Source organism: Corvus hawaiiensis, chromosome 1 (genome assembly GCF_020740725.1).
Source record: "Corvus hawaiiensis isolate bCorHaw1 chromosome 1, bCorHaw1.pri.cur, whole genome shotgun sequence".
NCBI lineage: Eukaryota > Metazoa > Chordata > Aves > Passeriformes > Corvidae > Corvus > Corvus hawaiiensis.
The window spans coordinates 66,151,871-66,174,317 of NC_063213.1; the positions used below are offsets into that span (position 1 = coordinate 66,151,871).

General features: G+C 42.5%; 1 protein-coding gene and 2 long non-coding RNA genes across 5 annotated transcripts in view; 1 reads left to right on the forward strand and 2 right to left on the reverse strand.

The window, feature by feature from the left end:
* LOC125328455 (androgen dependent TFPI regulating protein) overlaps nt 1-14,902 on the forward strand; it is a 30,698-nt gene extending 15,796 nt beyond the window's left edge. For 2 of the 3 annotated variants that reach the window (XM_048309174.1, XM_048309154.1), the window contains 3 exons: nt 3,897-4,012; nt 7,707-7,858; nt 13,744-14,902. In XM_048309174.1, coding sequence (XP_048165131.1) covers nt 3,897-4,012; nt 7,707-7,858; nt 13,744-13,787 — 312 coding nt within the window. In that variant the 3' untranslated portion in view covers nt 13,788-14,902. Of the gene's footprint in view, nt 1-3,896; nt 4,013-7,706; nt 7,859-8,773; nt 9,479-13,743 lie in introns of those variants that run through there. The other variant, XM_048309164.1, reaches the window with a different exon arrangement.
* LOC125328470 lies at nt 11,098-13,747 on the reverse strand. The gene is made up of 2 exons (XR_007204730.1): nt 11,727-13,747; nt 11,098-11,451 (listed from the first exon to the last, which is right to left on the reverse strand). It is a non-coding gene; the product is annotated as an uncharacterized LOC125328470 (long non-coding RNA).
* Nucleotides 14,903-17,609: 2,707 nt separating the features above from the next.
* LOC125334305 lies at nt 17,610-20,599 on the reverse strand. Its single transcript, XR_007207774.1, has 3 exons — nt 20,464-20,599; nt 18,550-18,687; nt 17,610-17,724 (listed from the first exon to the last, which is right to left on the reverse strand). It is a non-coding gene; the product is annotated as an uncharacterized LOC125334305 (long non-coding RNA).
* Between the last annotated feature and the right edge of the window lie 1,848 nt (nt 20,600-22,447).

Here is a 22,447-nt window from a genome sequence, read left to right on the forward strand (position 1 = left end):
CTTACCTTGGAATGAAATAGGGTTTTTTTTTTTTCCTCCGTCTGTGTTAATTATTTTTGACAGTTTCACTGTTTATATGTGAAACTGAGAAACTGTTAATTGAAATAAAAAATGAGTCACTGTTTCCAGCAAATTTTGCCAATGTTTTGATCTGTGTCAATCTGAGCTTAATTATTAAGTTTTCTTTAAAGGAAGAGGCAAAACTGTATATTTTAATTTGGCCCCACACAAATACTGCGCTTCTCAGACATACGTCAGTTTAAGAATATGAAACACTGCTAAATAGGGTTGAAAATATATTTAATGACTATGCACCAGAGACCTACGGTTAAAAATAACGTGGATGAGAAAATACATCTTTTTTTCATCCTTTTTTTTTATTTTTTAGAGAAGGATATGAGAAGCCTTTATAGCCTTTCAGCAGATATGATTAACCATGATATATGGTCTATCACTAATGATGTTGCCAAAGTCAACGTCTCTGGGCTGTGAGAGGGAAATCATGTGGAAAGCCAACTGTGTCGTAGGCAAAGGGCAGCCTCTGCGCCCTGTAGCCATCCACACATTCCCCTGGTGTCTGCTCTGCAAATACGCATCTGCTGTCATAAACTTGCTCGGGTATTCGATAGAAATTCCTCTGTGATTTGACTGTTAATGAAAAAGTTTGGCTTGGCAGAAATATACTCTGGGATAGCAGAAGTGCAAGGGAAGATTTTCCCACATGTTTGTGAGCCTGGGGTGTACATGTACATGAGAAGGAATTGGGGGGCGGAGAGGGAAAATTAAAAAAAACCCTTTATAGCCACAAAGGAAAAATAATAAAATAATAATAATAAAAAAAAATCCTGGGAGTGCTTGAGGAAGCTGAGAACTGTTGTAGAAAACTGTCTCAAGAAGGAATTTTCACAGCAAATTTAAATGGCTCTACAAAAAAAGCATGTCTAGTTAAGACACATGGCAAAATATATCTTAAAAGATACAATTATTTGAACAGAAGACACAGCATGCAGTCATGGGCCAGTGACATCTCCAGACTCGGGAAGAGAGCAGCTTGCAGCTTCCCTATGTCACAACAAATTACTTCCTTTTTTTTTTTTCTTTTTTGCATTTGTTTTGCCAAATCAGGATCAATCCGAGACCTTTAAGAAACTGTTTGCAAAACAAGAGGCAGACAGCCCCACTCCTGAATGCTTTTGCTGTCCTTGGATGTGGAAACAAGCAGTGGAAATCTCATTGAATCAGGAAGAGCAGAAATTTCACCCTACCCCTTCCACTAAACTGGCTATTCCCAAAAGCAGCCATATTTTCCAGTCTTGCCAGTAACTTTCAAGCTTCTATTGATTTATAGGCCCTTGAGTGTTTTCTCTAACTCCTACATAAGTGGAGGAGCCTGACAAAAATGAGTAGTAAAGCATATCAGCCTTTCTAAATCAACACAGACTAAAAAGATCTCCCAGCAATCTTTTGCAGGCATTACCAGTCTGCCGCTCAGCAGCGGTGCCAACGCACTGCCTGTTCAAGCTGCAGGCTGCCCCTCACCAGCCCCAGCCTGCTCCCTGTGACTGTATCCGGCTGTCCACATGCTGTCTGTGTGCTGCTGGAGGGTCCCAGCATGAAGCCATTTCTCAGTGGAACACTGAGCCACTCACCCCTGGTCATGGACATGATGGACGTGGAACACATCACAGCCATCACCACATCAATCTCTTAAGCCTTTGAAACTTCTCATTTTTCTTTCCTCTCTAGGTGCAACAGCACATTCAGTGCATTCACGATTTCTATGCCTGCCTTTGGGCTGCTTTCCTGTTCCTATTTTCTGTTGTTTGTGCAACAGAAAGCCTTTCTGAAAGGCTGTTTGTGCTGCTCTTTCCTGGGCATGCTCCAAAATACCTGTCAAAATGAGGTGCTCTAAATCAGAGTGCCAGCCAAAAGCTTAGGCTAAAGCCTAAAAATGAGGACAAGGTGCAGGTTTTCAATCACTGCTGCCTTGCCATGGGCATTTTGGGTTTTGTTCAAGGACAAACTATTGTTCAACTATGGAAAATAAATGCTTTTAAAAATCTTTTTGAAAGCAGCTTAACACATAGATTTCTGACTAAATGACAGTTACAGGGATTATATATGAAAACTGTGTGCACTGAAGATATTTTTCTGGTTAAATGAATCCAGGGATCATTTGCACTGATACGAGACCTCTGCAATCAACCAAGCAGGTTGTAGTGCTGAAGAATATCTTTGTTAAACAGAACACAAGAAAATCCCAGTGCCAATGAATGAGAGGAACTGGAACATCAAAGAAACATTTTCTATCTCTTTTCTCTGAAAAAAGATAACTGAGGTGGAATGGTTCTTTTGATAGAAGGACAGCCAGGTAGGAACAGCCGCTCCTGGGTGCGATAGGAGGGCTGAGGGAGGACACTGAGCTGCCAGGGAGTTGTCACTTGGAAGCAGCAGACAAAAGTGGATGTCTGTCTCTTAAAAAAATAGCTAAATACTGTTTACATGCATGCTGTTTATAGCTCAACGTGTATTTAAAGAATTTAATGTGTATTTTTCACAACCTATAGCATAAAGGTACAGCAATAAAACTTTGACACCATATTACCATATCTGACACTGAGCACAGTTTCTGAAAAATACTTACATTAAAAATGCTAGAACCATTTCCTTGGGACAAGAGGACTCTTCATACCATACACCCAGCAGGTTATGCCTTTAGGGGAAAAAGAAAAAAAAATCCTTAGTTTGACTTTTTTTTAATCCTATTTAAAAGTCTCTCTATCTTTCTCTGTTGCCCTCCTCCCTTATCTCCCCCATCTACCCGTGAAACTACTTACTTAATTAGCAGGAATTTAGCCAACTAATCAGCTACAGTTGTTGCTGTAGTTTTCTCCTGCTGCATTTCATTGACTGGTTTTGCTGTGTTGTTCCCCAACATTGTTTAAGCCATCTGTCCTAGGTATTGCAATTCAAAGTTATTGTTTGCTTGCACAGGAAATACAAAACTTTTAGTAGGGAAATTTCACCCAGACAAATTATTAAATTGGTACAAGTCAGTCAACAAATTGAGGCATTAGCATCCCATGAATCCCTGCATTGGCCATTTAACATCTGAGCCCAGAAGGCTTTCTGCTGTGCTCCCAATATCCCCACGATGAGGAGTATCCCTCTTGGAGGCAGCTCCTCACAATAAAACAGTCAGCCCAGTGCTGAAAATCCTCCATGCTCAGACAGTTACCATTAAAGTCCTTGAAACTGAAGCTACAGTTCAAACTCTTCAACAACAAAAAAAAGAGAATGAAAACACATTTCTCCAGCAATTTAACTCCTTTCTCACTCTTGGATAAGCTTGTTTAAAGTTCCTTCATCACCTTCAATCACAGCTAACTGAAGCCTCCTGTATGTTTATCCATTTTTCCATTTACAAAGGGAAGCACAACACACTGGGATTGCACTGGGGAAGGTAATAAATGACACTATATGAAATACAATAACGACTTGAAGAGAATGTGAAGGCAATTCAGTAATTGCTTAGTGAGTTCAAGGAGCACTCTTCTGACATCCTCAACCATGATAGAGTTCAATATCTTTTGTACTCTAATGGGAATTATAAAAAAATTATTGCATTACAAAATGCAAAAGGAGAGCTCACCTATTATAAACATAGATGATGCTACAGACAAACCTCATTTTTACATCATATTAACAAGAAAATGTTTGTGCTTATTACTGTAGGGGTACTTCTTTATTGTAAAAAATGAAGTATGCACATTTGTATACAATTATACTCAGTATTGTTAAATAATCCTTTGCTCATGAAAGTTCCCTGAACTTTGTGATCAGCAATGACTGAAGGCACTGTGATCGGTCAGTGACAGACTCTCTTTTTTCCTCAGCACACGGCTGTATTTCCATTTGCTCTCCTGGAAATCCTTGCCTTGCCACATCGTTACCCAGCAAAGAAGAAGGGATTGATCCTACTGGGATTTGTCGCTTTTCTGTATATCAGCTGGTAAGAATTTAGGTATTTTTTCCTCAAGTAATCTATTTGTAAAATAAGGCCAAAGGCTGTACTCTAGCTAAAGTTCCCAGCCAGACATATGGAAGACAGCAGTCTGTTCCATGGAGAAATCATTTAAACTTCAGCTGAGACCCATGAAAACTATTTCCAAACACAGGCAAGGCAGGTTTCTTCAAACACAATATAGGTCCTGAGATCTTACATGCTCTTGTAAGGCCTCTTATAGGAAAGTAACTAAATTGCCATAAACTCAGGGATACTTTGACTAATTTCTTCAGGGCTGGAGTTTTTGTTTTTACTGGTACCATCAAATTAACATCCACTTGCTGTCCTGCTCACTGCAAAAACACCTAATCCCAAAAGGTCTGGAGGTCATGGGAGCAGGAGAGATGTAAAACTCAGTTTGGTATTTGGCAGGGACACATGGCTGGTTTTAGAAACTTGAGACAGAAAATGATACTTGGAGCCAGGTGCAAACTGGTGGGTAGCAAGGAGGCATCTGCCCCACTACCGCCTCCCACTCCACCAGTGGACACTGCCCACATTTCCAGCAATGCACCAGTTGATCCCCAACCTGTTGGAGAATGATCCTGAGAGAATTAATTGTATCTAATCATCATCTCCCACAGCTCATAGCCATCTGTCCACCTGCTCTGTGTGTGTCATGCACCCCTGGAGTAGGTTTGCTCATTGCATCATGGCTGCAGCGCTGGGATATGGAGGCACTGCCACACTGTGTAACTATGGGCAGCTGCCAACACTTCGAACCTCTCAGAGGATGCCTTATATTGAGACCCAACTCAGGAAAGGGTCTGTATAATTTCAGGGTATACTGTGATACAACTTTCCAGAGATGAGGAAACATCCAGACTCTAGGGTGGAGAATACAGAACACCTGTATAACAACAGGATACTGGTCAGCAAGGAAGTGACTTGTCCTCATGCAAAGACTTCTGAGAAGTCACTGGAACTATGAGAAAACCCATCCTTTCATTCCTACTCACCAGTTCTCACTCTCAGCTAGAGACCATCTTCAGCCCAGTGAGTGAACATCTGGAATAGAAAATAAACTGTACAGATGAAACACTTGAGTGACTTGAAACCCATCAGAGTGGCTGTGGAAGCAGGGGACTTCACTGCTACATTACATGAGCAAATTAGGAGCCATTTATTCTAATCCAGCCCAGAGCCTAATAGGATTACGACCATGGCTTCCTAAATTCCTTTTCTGTGCTCTGATTCACCCAGTTGCTTAATGCCAGCTTTGTTTTGTCTTATGACAACATTTGGGTTTTATTCTCTTTGAGACCAGACTGCTCTTACAACCATGTGTGCCATGCTTTCCTCTAAAATCCCTATCTGCTGAACAATTTCACCCCTCAGTAGACATGGCTCATATCAGGACCTGAATCCACACCGAAGGATGAAGATCAACACAAGCATCACCGCATCTGAGCCCTCCCAGTATCTTTTGTGAGTTGGTGCTGCACTGTGTTGCCAGGGTGCTGAGTGGAAGCCCCTTAGAGTGTTTGGCCCCTGTATGCCAGGGCTCTGATGACTGGATAAAATATATTAGAATGCCAATACTGTTTCCAAATCAGCAAGGGAACTCCTGCCTACTTTCTTTTTGCCTCCACTTCGTGGTTCCCTGCAAACTACAGACAACAGCTTTCAACCAAAAGAAAAATTTTCTGGCCTGTTCACTGATATCTTAACACAAGTACATATTTTACTGTTGGTGCTGCAACCTGGCAATTTAATAGCCGCATTTGGGCACCATATGTTCCACAAGAAACAGAGTCCTTCCTCCAAGCCTCTCCCTGAACTCTCTCTGCCACTGCAGCAGTGTCGATGGGCTGAGAAGGGGCTGGTCCCTCCGAGGCAGCAGAGAAACCGAACAGCCAGTCACACCTTGCACCAGACACCTGCCTCTGAGCAGGGTTTCACTGTGGCTTTGAATACCCTGCATAGTCATTTATTTGGGTTTGAAAATACAGGTTGGAGTGCTTCATATGAGACACACCAGCTGGCCAAACTGCATCAAGATAATCTAGTTCTTCATTATATAAAAGAAAGGTGGTTTTCATTCTCTGTTTTACTGTTTGAGACACAATAAGAAAAGAGGAGTCCTGTGCAGTGAAGAACACATGCTGACATTTGCACAGGCTCCACTTAGCACCTGGACTTCAGTATTTCTGCTCAGCCTCTTAGGGGCCTTTCCTGCAGGCTTTTTTTTTTTTTTTTTTTTTTTTTTTTTTTTTTTTTTTTTTAATTACTTAGGTGTTTCACAGCTCTGTTTGTTAGATGAAAGAATCTTGAATCATGAAAATGAGTCCCTACATTTAAATATTTCCATGCTCAGTCCAGACAGCTCTACTACCAATCCCCTCCATTTCTCCACTCTATCCCTTAGGTGAGGATTAGTACATCTCAATTTACAGGCAAGACAAAACCACCTTTTTATGACCCACTCCTTCCTTCTTTTACTAGAGAAAGGAAGAAACATCTTTTCAGCCTTTTTCTTTCTTCCTTACCATTCTCCCATTCCTCAGTGTCACGACACAGCTTCGGGATAGTGGGGCAGCCTGTTTGTCGCTTCTCTTTGAGGCATGATGCTCAGCGTAAGGTGGCAGGCTGGTGCCATCAGAAAAAATTGTGATTGCATTCCCATGTTAGCACTGGTGGTGGAAAGTATGGCATAATCCTCAGATATGATTTTTTTAATTCCTTATCAAAAAAATGGCACATCCTGATAACAATCAATGAAGACCTACCCTATTTCTTAAATTCTTTACATAATCAATACAAATAAATAATTTTATTCACAATAAAAAAGTATTTTTCCTATACTTAGGATATAAAGATTACTTTTATATTCTTAAGTTCAGGCATTTTCTACCAACCACTCTTATGAGCCATAAACAATGAACGTATTACCAGTGAACTGACAGGCACTACAAGATATTTTCTGAGAATAATAAAGGCACAAAGAGAGGGCCCAATTAGAAGAAAAGAAACTCTATAAAGCAGGCATATTAATCCTCTTCCTTTTCCTTCTTTTCCAAACCATGCTTTGCAAACTGTTCACAAAAGGGTGAAGCAGCCACTTCTGTTTCCCACCTACCCATTCCTCTTCTCTTCCTCCTCTTAGAAAAGAAATGGTGATGGAGAATTCCTATTGCCCTCTCACCCCCTGAAAACTTCTTTCCACTCCTCAAAACAGTGGTCAACAGCAGAAGGACTGAGACAGGGAGGAACAGCTCCGTGTCTCCACAGACTCTAGGGATCTGGATAGGGGCTGAAAAGCTGTTGTAACTAAAGAGCAAACATATGTGAGAGCTTATTTGAACAAGCTTCTCTTAGCATAATCAAGAGCACATCCCTGTTCCTGAACACTTTGTGATTTTACTGTGCTTTTACTGCTGTTAATAGCCAATGCCACCAGGGTGACAGCAGAATATTGTGTGCATTTCAACCTGTACTGAAACCCATCTAATTTAGCAGTGGCTCAAGTGTGCTTCACAGCAAATAGGCCAAGGGCTGAGGCAGTGTATCGGCAGCTGAGCTAATTTTCTCTGTATCAAGTCTGTTTTGATAACTCAGCCCTTCAGGGGTTGGAAATGATGAAGTGGTTCTTCTAACTGAATAGTCCTAACCAAAGGTAATTTCTCTCCTTCCTTGCCAGGGTTCTGTGGATTTATTCTGTAACGGGAGAGTGGATATATCCTCTCTTTGCTTTGTTCAGCCCCTCTGGGCTAGCAGCCTTTTTTGCCGGTAGCCTTGCCATCATCATCTCCTGCTACAACTTTGGAGAGTTCCTCAACCGTATGATATGGGGTCAGTCCAAGTTTTCTTCATTACTTCTATGCATATGAAAAAAATACCCTTAAAATGAATTGCTGTGACTGCCCAGGCAGGTAGGGAGAGGAAGGGGGCGTGAGTACATTGGGGACGAGGGGTGGTGGTGGCATTTGGGTGTCAGATAGCAATTGTCAGGTCCTACCCACGTGCTAACAAATAGAGAACAAATTGGAGCAAGGATCCCAACCTTACCAGACAAAGTTTGGGCCAGCTTCCCCTAATGTGGTTCAAGAAGTAGCTCTTACCAGCATAATCACAGGCTTTTGAATTCCTGCCCAAAGAAGGGTCCAGAGAAGTCACATGTCTTGGACTAAAACTCTTACACCCGCATCACATGTTGTTTGTGAGACTAGGGAATATCAGTGCTTACCAAAAATTTACAGGAATGTATTAGCATATCCAAGCAAAAGCACTGTGGCAGCAGGTCCATGACTTAAACAGCACTTTGGAAAATTTTACAAACTGCTGAGAATTTCTCCCTGGTGCTTTAGTAGTGGTATAGCCAGTAGTGACCTAAAAAAAAAAGAAAGGCAGCTTCCTTGGGCAAATGGGCAGTTGGAGGGGGAAAAAAAAAAAAAGAGTCATTTAGGAGAGCATATTTAACAGGTGGAAGAAAGAGAGAACTGAGGATGCACCTCTGGGGGTTTGGCATGGGATACTATCATTATTATTATTGTTATTGTCATTATTATTTCTTCTGGTTTCCTCTCTCCTTTTTCATTCAAGATTGAGTTTTTGAGGATGAAAGTGTTTCTGTCAGGAAAACGTGTGTATTTTATTTAGGACAAATGTGTGAACATTTGCAATTTCTTAAACTGGCTTTCTGATGAAAGAAAAAACACTGCAAAAACACCTCTGAAAATAAATAAGACAACCTCCCTCTGTTCTCAGGGAACATTTGATGCCTGATCCATTTTGCAAAGTCTCACATGCCTGTCAAGCCAAAGAAGAGCGTCTGTAGCTAGTCTCTCACCATCCATACTCAGCTACCTCAAAGCAGCAGATCGGCTTTCAAATGTGCTGAATAACCAACTTCACTGCTTGCTACCTTTGCAAACAAGATGCTTGCTCTACATGTCCATGTTTAGAGATTTTGGCCGCATTCTATTCTGCATAGACATAATATGAGATGGGGATTGCTGGTAAATGAAAACAGATCTGCAACCTTTCTGCACTAGCTCTGGTTTAAGAGGCATCACATAATTAGTAACTATTACTAATCAAAGACCACATCATCACTACATGATGGCATAAGTCTTTATATGAGATATCTGATACATCTAGGTATCAGATTTTTTTCATCACTGAGTACATATTAGTAATTTTAGGCCTTGAGTATGCCTGCTGCATAAATTGGCGATAATCAGAATTAAAATAATTGGATTTCCAAAGTGTTAACTGATTGGACAAAATGTTGTGCCAAGCAGAGTTTAATTAACTGCAAAAATTAGATGCATATTCAACAGCTGACTAAAATATCGGGGCAAGCACTCAACTTCTCTGTGCATACAGAGAGGCTGAAAAGCACCCCAGTTGTGGTAGCATGAATGTAACCTCAGAGTATATATATAAACAATACACAATATTCTCCATTGATATCTGGTGTGCTCCTGCAGTCCCTGGAGGCCTCATCTGTGTGGTGGGTCTGCCTCTCCATGCATACTTGGTATTTTTCAAAGGAGCCACAAAATCCTGGCCTTAACAATTACATGGTGTTTTCATCCATGTGCAAGACACTCCCCTTGAGTTACAGTTCCCCATGCTGGTGCCAAGTGTTTTTCCTGATCCACTTCCCAGCTGTGTCCACCCAAGAGAAGAGTAGGATTTTCTTAAGCTGGTATCAATAACGAAGTCCCAATAAGCCTTGAAACACAACCACGGGGAAGCTATTCCAATTACACAGTGCCACAGTCCAATTACACAATTACAGTGTGCCAGAGTCTTAATATATTCCTGACTGAGACAAATCTTTGGTTCAGCATTTCCAGGGAAACAAACCAGCTGCAAACTGAATGAAGACGCAATTCCAACATACCTTTGTTCCCACAGCAAAAATGGCTCTATGTACTTTTTTTCATCCTATCCTTTCCTGTCTCTCCTTCCCATCACAATAAGGCAGAGGATGCAGTTAAAATGATCCTGCAGAAAACAAAACAAAACAAAACAAACCCAAAAGCCAACCCCCCCACACAAGACAAAACAGTAATTGGTGGTAGAGGACAGACCTCCTCGTGTTCCATACTCTATGCCCTGCTCACCTCCTCCAAAAAGAAAAAGTACATGGAAGGGCACTTTTGATCTCTTTTGCTTCCTCCTCATTCCCCAAAGGCAGTTTGGGCTACAGGGTAAGTTATCTCCTAGGTTCCTATAGGCACACCTGAAAACACCTTCTCTAATAACACCTGAAGCCACCAAATGATTAGACCTGCTGCTGGTGGGATGTGAAAAGGCAGATCTCTCTGACTGGGCTGCTGGCACCAGGATTCTCCCCAAAGGAAAAAAATCTGGGGCTATTGCTTCTTTTTATTTCTTTCCCACTTGAATGAAGAACGGTTGCCCAGATGTCTTTATTCAAAGGTGCAAGAAGCGATTAAACAACTCCACCGGAGTGACAAGCCTGGCTCCCTTCTGGACTCACATCCTGTGGTAGACCGTAGGCTGCTAATGAAGCTTGCTCCACAGCACAGCATGCTTCATACGGACTCTTCCACACTCCCTTGTAACTCCAGGCCATTATTATTTTTCCTAAAACCAGCTACATAAATATTTACTCTTTTTCACACTTAAAGGTATATATAGTTCCTACTTATTCCAAAGTCTGTAGATGGCAGCTTTCAGCTTCAAGCAAGTAAGTGTTAAACCTACATCCTGTGCTTGACCGAAAAGATGCAGTATAATTTCTGAGAGCTGGAAAATCTAGCCTTTAGAGTAATACAACCTTTTCTTTCCTTTTCAGGGTGCCAGACCCTAAATTCATTTTATTATTTATAGACAAACTGCTTCATACAGTATTGGAGGTTTTAAAAATGTTTTATCTCTCATGTGCCTCTCCTCTCCCTCCCCTTGCATAGTTGGATTGGTGGTAACTAAGGCAACCCAGCTGCACAGCCTGAGAGGCACAGAAAATAGTACCAGTAATGACTTCTTTTTGTTTTAAATCCCAGAGTTTCTAGAGTACAAGACAATGTTGAGCAATAGAGAAACTCCAAAGAGGATAATTTGAAACAATGAGCTGATTCTTTTACTGCCATAAATTTACCTCAGCCAAGAATTTGGCTGCAGGGTCTGAGTACCAAAGATGAGCCGTGTGATAGTTTCTCCCATTCCCGATGGGTGGAAAACATCACACAGGCAACTGATCTCATGTTTCTTTGACCAGTCAAAGGAGAATCCTCAAAAATAAAGCCAAGCAGTGTTCGCTTGGGGTTTGCTCTTGTTGGGACAACTAGATCCTTGGGAGAAATTTGGATCAAAGTTTTCCACATCAGACAGAGCAGCCTTTCAAGTGAGGTCTCTTATCTAGAACCAGCATTTGAAGATGGAGCACATTCGTCTTCCATTTAACGCATCTGAAAAAAAACCAAAATAACATTTATCAGCCACTTCATTTCAATACTCTGAAATGCAGGTGGAGAGGAGCTATAGCTAGCAACAGCTACTTGCTCCACCAGTGATTGAAAAGCCTCCTGAGGGATACCTGGCAAACCCCTTGCAAGGTTTTATAGGCCCAATGCCTGCCCCAGAGAAATGCTTATCGCTGGGTGGTGGAACTGTCCTTCGGGAGAGAAACTGGGGAGGAAGGGAGGCTGACAGTCAGAGTGGGCACCAGCTCCAACAGACCCACCTGGACGCTTGCTGTCCTCCAGAAGCGAAAGCTTTGGCCAGCAGCTGGCTGACAAACACCGTCGGGGACAAAACAAAAGTTAAAGATATTATAATGCAAGGGATAAGGAAGCACAACAAGAATAAGAGCCATTGCTCTCAGGAAAAAGAGAAAACTTATGGTGGAATAACTTTATCCTGCTCAGTGCAGAGATGGATGTGCTCTTCCAGATCTTCGATGAGCTCTTAAATACCTTGGGAAGACATTGCTGAAACCTATTTACCTAAGGCTGAAATAAAGTTAAACAACAATCTTCTCTTTAGCCTGATTTTCCTCTTTTTTTTTTGGAGTATTTTTGCATTCAATGCATTTTCCAGATTCATATAACATGTTTTTGCAACTGATTATTTTTCCTGAGTTTTATTTTTATATTTATGGGCTTTTGAAACCAAGCTCCCTTAATACCCTGTAGCCTTGGGAAATCCAGCCTATGTGGCAGCTCACAAATCTGTGCAATACAAAGCAACACTATAATAAGATTGAATTCTTGATGCTGTCATTATTCTGAGCAGCTGTTGAGATTGCAGAAACCCGAACGGTAAATAAAGGGATGCAAAGGGCAACTGTGTGGGGTATGAAGTTGTGCTACCATTGTACTGGTACAGGCTTATCAACAGCAGTTTTTGTATGAATGTTAAAATGCTGATGTTCTGCATGTACTTATTACTCCAGACACAGGTTCCACCCTTTGGTATTATAGCATCCAGGAGGGATTTTTAAACTGAGATTCCTTTCCAGAAGATTTGTTGTATCATGCCTTTAAAAACAAAGAATAAGAATCCAGAGTCTATCTATTCCTTTCAGTGACCAAATAATGTTTATATCCATAATTTCACCATATTGCTGATGATGAATGGAACTCAGATTTTAGAAGATTTAAATCCCAGAGTTTACAAACGAAATATGAATATTTACTTTTGACTCATCCATTTGTCCTAGTTGTATCACAAACCTGTGATGGCACATTCATATTTGACATTTCACATTCTTCATATTTGTCACTCCCCAAAGCTGCAGAGATGACTCCTAGGGCAGAGATGACTGACTGTTCAAAGGAAACCTGCACTATTTGTCACCGGTCCTATTCTTGGTAATAAGTTTATCTGGTGATCCACTAGAGGCAGACTGGATCAGAGCCTCTGGCAAACCAGGGCTTAGGAATTTACCAGTGGAGGGCAGACATTAACAAGTGTGGGTTAACATGTTGGTCCTGGCCTACCAGGCTATTTTTTTCTTTGTGGTTTATTTTTTTTCCACCCCCATAAATATCTGTTTGGTCAGTACACACCAATACAATACAGCAATTAGTATAGCAGAGCCTCTGAGGTCTACGGACAAGGAAAGATCATTTAAAGGAGAGTTTCCTGTGAGTGAATGATCATCAGCAGGGAAGAGAGGCTGAAACAGTGTGTTAGAAAAGGTACCCATAAATAGTTGATTATTGCCACACTGGGTGCCCCACAAGAGCACAACCTGTCTCTAACTGGTGCTTCAGAAAGCTGTGGTATTTCAGTAGGTCCTGTGCTGTCCTGACCAGCCATGTGAGGATCCTCCAGGTGCAGGGATTACTCATTTGCTGCCCTTCCAGACATGCTTTATTTTTAAAGCTTTTCACATACTCTTACAACAAACTAGTTTTGTTTGGTGGCAGATACTTTCTCCCACTGGCAAAGCACAATTATTCTCAATGGGTGTGGTCCATGGCAGATTTTGAATCATTCCTCAGTCATCGAGTAATCCGTTACTTGCTGGGGACATCCCAGGCTCATTTGACTTCTGCAGCACTTCAGCATTAGCAGCTGGTCCAAGACATGCACTCACAGTCTACTCCCACTCCCAGATGGGTAGAGTTCCCCAGGGATGTTGGGAGGCTGGGGCCAGTTTCACATCCTCCTCATGCTTGATGTGTGAAAGGACTTCTCTGCTGTGCCTTCCCCTACAACACCTGAATAGTATCTTCTCCTCTGTCTCCAAACAGGAGATTCAATAGTAATAATGGACCACAAGTGGAAAGGCAAGTGAATCCTCCTCTTGAAGCCAAACACTCTCTCCATGAATGCTGAAGCCATGAAGTAGAGGAAAATAAGTGCAGCTGTGATAAATCCTTTCTCCAATGCATTGAAGATTCTGGTGAAGCCATTATGACATCAGACATATGGAAAACTGGTGGAAAATATGAAACGTTTGCCTCTTTCATGATAACTCTGCAACTGCTATGAATAAGAAAATTGTGTTCATCTGTTTACACAGATTTCTCATCTCTTGCACAACGTACGTGAGGATGTGTCCATGGTTAAAAGTCATCACTGGTAAACGCACTCCCTCATGAGCTTGGCACCACTCTGTAAAAGACCTGTGAATGCAAGCCAGCTCTTGTTTGGATTGCCCTTCATCAAGTCTGGAAAAAATTAAGAGGAGAGATAATTTTAACAGTGCTGTGACTTCCAAGCTAGCTAGATAACAAATTGGGCTAACAAGCACTGTAATTAGAAATGTCTGCTCAGAAAGTTCACCATGAAGCTGAGTTCTTCTAAAGAGAAACTTTCTGTAATATTAATATGCTTAATATCTCCCCTCCATTTTAACAGGAAATCTGAAGGCAACAGTTTCTGCCTTTTTCTTGGTTTCAGTTAATCTCACAGCAAAAGTAACCTAATTAGCAAAAGTAATACTGACTGTATGATTGCTTTGACAGAAAGCATGTTAATTTAAAGCACTGTTTAACATAAAGCTGCCTGCCATATAATTATACTCCATTCACATGTTTACTGATTTTCCTCAATATAGTTGATTTCTGTTATTAGCCTCAACATTTTTTTAACATCCAAAACACTGGAGATCTGCTTTGCAAACTCCAATAAACATGCAAAACCGAGAGTAGCATAAGTGTTCCTTAATGGTCAGTGTGAAAAAGAAAAATCTCTGTTATTATTCCTGCTTTCAAAGAGGATTTGAAACTAGTTGCAGTACTTAAATGTCTAACTCCATCCTCATTGCCAAAACCCCTCGCTTAGAGCTACTGTGCACACAGTTCACGGGGGTGATATTTTCACCTTTCAAATGCTGCTGGAGCTTAGTAAAAGCGAAACACATTGTAAGCTGCCTGTGAGCAATAAAAAGATAATGTGTATACATAAGATTGTTCTTCTCATGTGTTAAGCACCTGATAAAAATTCTAATCTGGGAAGTTAACATGCTAGGCCTAGACTGTAAACTAAGTGAACTCAATGAGAGACGTGCATGCATTCAGTAATTCCCAGCTTATCTAGATAGCTCGCTCCAGCTAGCTTCGCAAGGGGAATGTAAGCAATTACACATGCCCACACACAAACACACTCCTCCCTCCTTTTCTGTTGAAGCTAAAGCAGAACACAGAAAGAACTCAGCCGAAAGATGCTGGTCAAAGGAAATATATTGGAGAGACAGGCAGAAGAAAAACATGAAGGGAATTAGGGATGAGAAAGTTACGGAAATTCCCTGTTTGTTGGGTATTTTTGTCCCTACCTCTTTGCTTTTTAAATTCTTTTATTTTGTACTGATAGTCCAGTACAAACACTTTTATTGTCAGAAACTCAAAACGACTCCTGGGCCCCAGCACAGAGGGATAGGTATTTCTACTTCCAGCCAGTGGAGCCAAATGGCAGACCTCACTCTCAGCTCCTGCTCACACCAGGGGTACCTTTGGGATCTGATGTGGTGACTGAGCGGCTGGACTACAAGGCTTTGACGAGAATCATGGGGAAGTTGTTTATTTCTTTGAAAAGGGTTCAGAAGAGGCACTTCCCTCTGCTACATCCTGTATGGAGAGAAGCTGGATTCCAGTCATGCACTTTGGGAAAGCAATGAGGAATGCCTGTCCCCAAAACACAACTGCTGGGGTCTTGGATTTGCTTTGTTCCTTTCTCTCATGTCCACAAAGCCCTGAAAGGAGGAAAATGTGTCATTGCTCACAAACCCACACTTTCCCTGTGATTTCCAAAGGGCTTTACTGAGGTACCCCGTGTAAGGATCTTTACAACATTTACTCCAGATTTCTCTTCCCAGTCCATCAGTCTCTCTTGTTTCATTTTAAGTATGCAAAGTCAGTCAGAACTGTTTATTTATAGCCGTGGATGTTCACGGCTGTATAAATTAGCTGTTATTACTGAATGAGGTGCCCGCCCACTCGCCCAGAGCAGCTGCACAGGAGCCCTTTCATGCTGCTCCACAGAACACAGCCCCAGCAGAGAGGGAAACAACGCTGTCCCAGGCAGACGAAGGGACCGCGGCTCAAACCCTTGGGCGAAAAAACAGCAATTAATTTTTTCCATAGTGCAATCTGCAGTATGACAACCACAATTACCTAATACTGTTTAGACCTGCCACTTGCATTTGGCAGAGAGGGAAAATGAAGGATTAAATTCACCAGAGAAAAAAAACCACCCGGAGTAGAACCTACCCCTGGACTTTGATTTTGTAAGATTAAGCGACATTTGTTTGGAGGGAGTGAGGGGGACAGGGACAGTCAGGGAATGTAAAAGCAATACTGGTTGTTATTTGAGACAGAGCACCATCAGAAAATAGGGACCCATCCCATACACACACACACAGAGCTGTTTCCAGCAGAAACAGCTGGAACGCAATATCCACCACCATGAGGAGCTTTCATCTTAACTCACACCTTTGTAACAGTTTACTCCCACAAAAAGCATAGGCAAGTGCTAATTTATTCCCTCCCCAGTTTCCCACACAGATTTCTTGGTTTGGGTCTCTGCCAGAGCTTCAGGGTCACAATGTGACCTCAACAACATAATTTAAGATTGTTCCAAGCCTTCAGTGGAACTACCGAGGATTTACTTTGATGGATATGGAGCCAGGATCTGGCATGTAGAAAATATGCATTTACATTCTACCAAAGTGTCTAAAATAGTTGCCCAGGGACACTGAAATTCAATTTGAGACCTTGTATTCGCTTGGCAGAGCACATAATTAAATATTTTGTGCCACAAAATTAACGAGAGTCTCAGGGGTATGGGTAAGAGAAGTCTTAGCCATGAGAGCCAAACTAAGACCCACTTCCCAGGCACATTATTCAGTAAATATTGGGGAAAAAAATCATTGCAGTCATATATGGGTTCATATTAATTTTTGTTAGTATTTAATCTTGCTGGTTATCGTAATAACTCTTACCTCAGAGGAAGAGGTTATTGGCTTTGTGGATTCATGTAAATAACCCCGATACCAAGAACTACTCTGGAACTAAAGCTCCTGCTTACAGCTGAGAACTGTTTGTCCTTGAATTAACCATTTGGAAAGAAGCATCAAGTAAAAACCAAATACAATCACAATAGGCCAGACCTCAGAACAAGTGGCCAAAAGCCCCAAAGCAGAATTTTGCCTTTTAAAGTCTCCAGAGACCCTATCCTGCAAGGATGTTCCTGAAAAGCAAACCAAATACCTAATGTGTTTGATGTCAGTACACTTCAGTTTAGATTGCAGACACTGGTAAGTCTAAAAACAAGGGTTTGAGTTAAGCCTCTAGGATATGGCCCAATAATAGTTCTGAACTATAAAATTTCATGATAATGTTTGGTGTTTCAAACGTCACTTTCTATCAAATGCTCTCAAAACATTTAAGAAAAGCTTCAAGTTCCTTTCACCTTGAGAGGGTAATTTCCCTCACTACCTGGAGAACAGCAAATATATAAGAGAATAATGCTTTATTTTACACCCAAGGCAGGCAGAATTACCTCCTGAAAGCATGCAGGACAATATGGTTTCACTGTTGGTATGGACTATGTTCCTTAAGGAGAGGAGAAGGAAACCAATACGTACCAACACAAACCTGCTTTTCTTTTTGAGATGTTAATTCAAGTTTTTGATGCAGAACCCTCCAGTGAGTGTGCCCAAGTGGGAAATGAGGACACGTGTATAAAAGAAGCTCCATGGTTAAGCATTTCTTTCCATCAGGCTTTTCTAGCTGTGGGCAGAGAGAAGCACAATTGCGGAAGTGTGCCTCAAACAGGGAAGAACCACACTTTCAATCACAGAATCATTAAGGTTGGAAAAGACCTCTAAGGTCATTGAATTCAAACATTAACCCAGCACTGCCAAGTCCACCACTAAACCATGTCCCCAAGTGCCACATCCACGCATCTTTCGGCACTTCCAGGGACGGTGATTCCACCCCTTCTGTGGGCAGCCTGTTCCAGCGCCTGACAACCCTCCAAGCCCCAATGTCCTCGTTGCACTGAGGGGCTCAGGAGCGGACACAGGACCGGAGGTGTGGCTGCCCTCACCAGGGCCGAGGACCCGCTACACTCAGCACAGAAGCGGGAGCACCGCTGCAGAAACACCGCCGCGGGAGTCGGCAGCTCCGCTCCCCCGAGGTGCCGGCGCTGTGACCGCTCCGTGAGGGGCAATTCCCGGTGGGAAGGGCGGCAGGGCGGGAGCGCGGCCCCGCTCCCGAGGCGCCACAGCGCCACCTGGCGGCAGCGCGGCGCCAGGGCCCGCCCGCCCCGCGCAGCACCGCGGAGCACAGGCGGGAGCGGGAGCTCCGGGAAGCTCCCGGCGGAGCTCTGCCGGCCCTCGGCACCGGGAAGGGCCCTTCCCCACCCCGGAAAGCTGCCACCTCCTTCCCACAGCAGGTCCTTGCAGCGTCATGTGCACCGGTGGGCGATTTCAAGGTTGCCGATGGCGTTCCGGGATGCAGCAACCGGGGGTCGCCTCAACATTCTAAACAGCGTTCATTAATATTTCCTTAAAGACGCGCCTGATGGATTCCCAGAGATGCAGCAGCGTTTACCTCTCAAGCACGTGGGCAGTCCTTCGGCACAGGCGTTCTTGCACTCGCACATCCGTGAGCCCAAAGCAGCCCCAGCCCGAAAGCTAATCCCCGCAGCGTCTCACAGGCAGCCAACACCACCTTACAGAGTCAAAATCTCTGGAAGAGGGAGAACAAATAGAAAGTAATTTTGATCAACACATGCAACAATTATGTGCAAGAGGAAAAAAACCAAAAGTTAATAGAGCACATTATTTTTATCCATAGGTTCAGGTTTGTGGATGTTTTACACTCTTTTTTTGATTGCTTGTATTTTTCCTTCTCCCCCCCCCCCCTTTTTTTTTTTTAAATCTTTTTTAAAAACAGATGTTGCCAAATGTTGTTGAATCACACATACTCTAAAATGCCTCACAATCATTTGTGGAACAACCCCCAGGCTCTAAACCCCTATATCATTAACGCAGCCTCCCTGTTGCTAGCTGCCAAACAATAGCCATTGTTCCTGTAGGGTCTAGCCAAAAATAATATGATGTGCAACGGCCTTCTCATTGTTGTCTTTGCAAAACTACTTAAAAGTTCCAGAGATGCCTTTACGGATGGTGTACAGCACAAATAAACCTGAAAGGAGCAGAACAAATTGAAAAGCTTGTAGGAACATTGGAAATGGGTGGAGTAGAAATAAAATTGTAGGAGATGGAAGAGAGAAAAGCATTATGAGAAAGGGTTTATATTAAATGATAGTGAAATGTTTTGTAAAGCAGCTGTTTTCATGTGGTTGCAAAGGTGAAACCACAGACATTTGAGACTCATATCACTACAACTTGCATATAATTTGTGAGCTTGGTGGCTGTGCAATTGTACCTTAAATGATGCTTTTATGCAGCTCTGATTTTATAATCACTTTGAATGAGGATTTGGGAGGGAATATAAAATGGCTACCCTTCCCAGTTTGAGGAATACATTATCTAAATATCTGGAAATCATAGGGGTCACAGACCCACAGCTAGATATAAATGTAGCCTGTAGCTTATTAGCAGTCTGGTCTCTATCGAATTCAAAACTTAAGCGGGGGGGGGGGGGGGGGGGAAGAAAAAATTGGAGTATTTTGAACCGCCACCCCAAAAAATTGAATTTGTTTCCTATGTGTAGTTCATTAAATACCAGTGAAATATCAGCTTAGCTTTTCTGCTATCAGTAGTCGAGACCGCAAAAGAGGCTCCTTCATGAACCAGTGGAACTTCATACTGTTGTTGTCTGTGTTGTACATGTCTGGATATAAAGATAATTCATCTTCCAACAGCAATACTTTTATCAATAAAGAAAGCCCTGCAAGACAGGTCAAATCCACATGCACACTGTGCATACTGTGAAAATTGACTTTCAAATTTTCCTTCACATTTCTACTTCTAATCATCGATCTACTTAGTCCTCCTAAGTCTCAGTCCAAGAATCTGATACAAAGTCAGAGCTGAACTTTGGCTGCGGTCCTGAATCAGAAGTGTAGAAAAAACTGAGCAGGTGAAAAAAAGTCACCTCAACTATTTCAGATGAAAGCTAATTAAAAAAACCTCCAACATTCTGGCAAATACTGAAGCTGATATTTCTATATAATGTAACTCAATTACGAGGTATTTACTAATCACATCGTGTTTATTGTTAACAAATTGTTGCAAGTGCCTGCTACAATGGGCCTCTGTTTAGCCATTACTGGCTATTTGACAAATGCTCTGCAATGTTAGAAGGTCACAGAAGAGTAGTAGAGGAACACTGGGGGAGAAAAAGGGAAGAAAAAAGCCCCCAAAGCCCAACTGTACAGCAAGACCAGACAGTGGGAGAATCTCAGATATGCTCTCTTTAAGTATGGCCATCCCTTATAAGGAAGAAAATCATTGCCAACGTAAAGCACAGCCTGTAGGCAAAGCCTGTGCCACTCACATGTGCCCCCAGCATGTGTCCGTGGTGACGTGTCCATGTACTCATCACAGAAGTATGTTCTGCTCAATGTACAGCTGCAGCGGCTTCCTCCCCAGGGGAGAAAACATCTATATGTCCAGAGAAACAAACACGTGGGTTTAGGTCCGAACCCCCGACCTCCGCATGCTGCAAGCTGCTTCCAGAGCTGAGGGAAAGGAAATGACCCGGAGGAAACAACGCAGGACATCATTCCATGAGTGCACTCTTGTGGTCAGCTGGGAAAAAAAACTCAAACCAACAAACTAAATTGTCATGACAGAAATTAGGTCGATCTGGTCATTACACGGACAGAAAAAACGCCTTTCCTTTTAGTGGTGGTGGTGCCGTTTAGGAGTTTCTGGCTTGTTTTGCTGAATTGCTGGGATTTGGAGTTTCCCGATTATCAGAGCACTCCCAAAGCACTCCTACACTCTCTGTCTGTGCTTGTGAGTGCCGTCTCCTAGTCCCCAATGAGAAAGGCATTTTTAACAAATTGATAAGACAGAATTTTCCCATACAGTCACTATCAGGCAATCAGAGCACTGCATGGTGTGTTAGAAAAGAAAAAATGTGCTCTAACTTGGACTAGCCCTCGAGTTCCTCCCCCTTCCTCATCCCAGGGTCAGAGCCAGATAGAGAAACATCTCCCAGGCTACAGCACTTGCATTCCTGAAGCAAATGCCAGATGCAGTCCTGTGTCCTGCGCCTGATCCATTTGCCTACCTACCTTAACTGTTGGGGAATTTCAACGAAGCAGGAAAAACAGTAGCTGTAGGAATGAAAAACCAGCCACTGTATCCAGCATCGGCAACAAGCATGCAAAATCTATGCGCTGTATCTTACTTGTGTGTTGCCCCATATGCTTTGAGGAGCAATCAGTAAAGCACAGTTTCCCTCATACTGAAAATTTTCCCTCAGAATGAAAATACCTGAGACCTGGGCTTGTAATGCAAACCATGCTTACAGTGGGGTTTGTATGGGAGGGTTTTCCTATGGGAATGAGGCAAGGGGAGAAGGGGATTTCCCTTTTTGCTAACATACCATCCCATAAAACACCTAAAATGTCCAAAGAATTGAAGAGGAGATTTAGGTTTGGGCAAGCTATGGTCACAGAATAATTTCATAATTAATGGAGGGATTTCTTCATTTAACTCCAGTGAGCTTTTGGTTCTCCTTGGTGTCAGGAGCAGCCAGGGCTTTCCAAGGGTGGGCAGCATGAGGCAGCAGGCCATATCTGCCAGCAAGGTGCTGCACGGGACAGCTTAAAAACCTCTCTTCCTGCCATTGTTATCCTTGAAGCCCTGGAATTTCATCCAAATGGATTTGATCCCTTGCTAAACAGCCTGTGCATGCTTCCCTGATTAGGGTATTCCTGTTAGATGAAAAGAAAGACGGGGTGGAAGAAAAGTGGCTTTCTCCACCCCTGCCCGAGCAGCACAAGCATCCTGCTGCATGCTGGACTCCTGGATCGGCACGTGGCTTCGAGGAAAAACAGCTTTCCCATTGCTTAATGGGGGAGCAGGTCTGTGCACCTTGGGTGTGCCCCACAAGCAGTGCTTGCTAAATGGGAGAGAAAATAACTCAAAGTTCTTCACGCAACTTGCATTTGCTTGTGGAAGAAATTTGTTGGTGCCATTTATGACCCAAGCTTTAGGAAAAGTCTTTTATTATGGCAAATTCAAGTCTGAAATGCATTGTAATTTCCTACAGTGCAGCTCTCAGTCTGCCCTAATGCCTTGCCATGCTTGCATGTAGTTCTCAAACCTCTCCATCTGTTTTTCCCCTCATTTTTGTACCAGACTATGGCCTGCTAAATTCCCTTTGCCTTACTAGACCTCAAAATTTCAGGTAACTCAGAATAATCACCAATTAGTATTACCATCTGCTTCCAGCTCTCCCACTTTGTTCTTCTCGATTCTATTTCCTCAATGTTCCTAGAAGAGAATTCACAATTTCTTCCAGGACA